A 1644-nucleotide genomic window follows, 5' to 3' on the forward strand; every position below is an offset into this window, starting at 1 on the left:
AAAAAAAAAAAAAAAAGAATTAGGAAATACTCATTTATTTTAGAGGAATGTTAGATCTGACTCAGAAGAGAACCCAACCCTTCTTCCTTTTAAGCCATGTATGACTAACCATCAGTCTCAGTTTTATTTGGTAGTTTTAGCTAAGCTTTTGAAACATTTCTTTTAGAGTTTTCAATTTTTTTCAGAGTTAGGAATTTCAGAATGACTTTTAAAAAATCTACTCTAAATTAAATTAATTAAATTAAATTAGTTTTTCTTAAAGAAGCCTTGTTGCATTGTAAAATAGTGCCTGTAGGAAACTTTAAACTGTATCTCTAAAAGTCTTTCTTAACTTTTCCCCTCCTCTGTCCTTGCCACAGCCCAGATGCTGCTGATAGCACATCTTTTGATGTCCAGTTAGGAGACATTATCCTGACGGCAACAGATGGACTCTTTGACAACATGCCTGATTATATGATCCTTCAAGAGCTAAAAAAGTTAAAGGTAATTAACTCAAAGGTTAGCCCCTGGAAACTGTGGCCCTCTGTGGACAGCTGAGGCTTTATTGATTGAGTTGCATTATCTCCTTGTAGTTTTGGAAAGGAATATTTTGTGAACTTTAGAAAAATAATAGTTCTAATCTTTCAAGCAATTGTAAACAATTGTAAATAGTGTTGGATCACCATTGCAGAATTTGTGGGAAAAGTGGCTTCCTACCTAAGCCTTTCATAGGATGATAAAAGTAGGAAAGTCCAGATGAGGACATTTTTGTTTGTGTTTTTGTATATTTTTAATGATATTTAATAGTGTTGGGTCTTGGTTGCCTATTTCTCCTCTTATTCTTATAACATAGCCAGCAGGTGCTAAGTCTAGGAAAGACAGGAAACAGACCAGAGCCAGTCAAGGGTAGCAGGCAGCTAGACAGGTTTCTTCCATAAAGTGGGTGGAGGAAGGGGAAAACTGGATTTTGGGTATATTCCTGGCTTTGTGAATGTACTACCTCTGGGTGGAAAAGTCTTTTTTTCGCAAGTCTTTACCTTTAACTCGTATGACTGGGTAAGTTTTTAAAAACTGTTTAAGCAACATTTTCCTCACCTATAAAATGAGGAGTACTAAAGGTCCTATGTTATAGGGTTACAGTAAGGATTGACTAAGACCATGTGTAGGAAATCCTTGGCACTACACCTTATCTGCAGTGTTCAGTCAGTGTTAGGTGCTTACTTGGAACAGACACTGTGCTCTGTGTGGTAACAGTGGTGAACAGAAATGATGTGTCCCTGCCTGCATGGAGCTTACATTCTAGTGGAGGGAAACAGATAATATAGAAAAATAAATCTGATATAATATTGATGGTTAACAAGAAAAATAAAGCAGATAAGGAAATAGAGAGTAGAGGGTTCTATTCTAGATTGGTCAGGGATGGCCTCATTGAGGAAATAACATTGAAGCAGAGACCTGATACCGTATAAGTAATATATTTTTACTTATGCTGAAACTGGGTAGAATCTTAGAATATTAAAGCTGAAATGGACCTCGTGTTCCCATCCCCATTTTGTAGATAAGGAAGTTGAAGCAGCAAAGATAAAGGTGTGGCTCAAGATGACACAGCTGGGGCAGTGCCTATGGTTCAGTGGGTAGGGCGCCAGCCCCATATACCAAGGGTGG

General features: G+C 37.4%; 1 protein-coding gene across 1 annotated transcript in view; it reads left to right on the top strand.

Annotated features, from left to right (window-relative positions):
* Nucleotides 1-1644, top strand: part of PPTC7 (PTC7 protein phosphatase homolog) — a 50031-nt gene that overhangs the window by 41911 nt on the left and 6476 nt on the right. The window contains exon 4 of the mRNA XM_012809054.1: nt 360-483. Coding sequence (XP_012664508.1) covers nt 360-483 — 124 coding nt within the window. The remainder of the gene's footprint in view (nt 1-359; nt 484-1644) is intronic.

This window comes from Otolemur garnettii, unplaced genomic scaffold (genome assembly GCF_000181295.1).
Source record: "Otolemur garnettii isolate 467f Iridium unplaced genomic scaffold, OtoGar3 scaffold00099, whole genome shotgun sequence".
Lineage (NCBI taxonomy): Eukaryota > Metazoa > Chordata > Mammalia > Primates > Galagidae > Otolemur > Otolemur garnettii.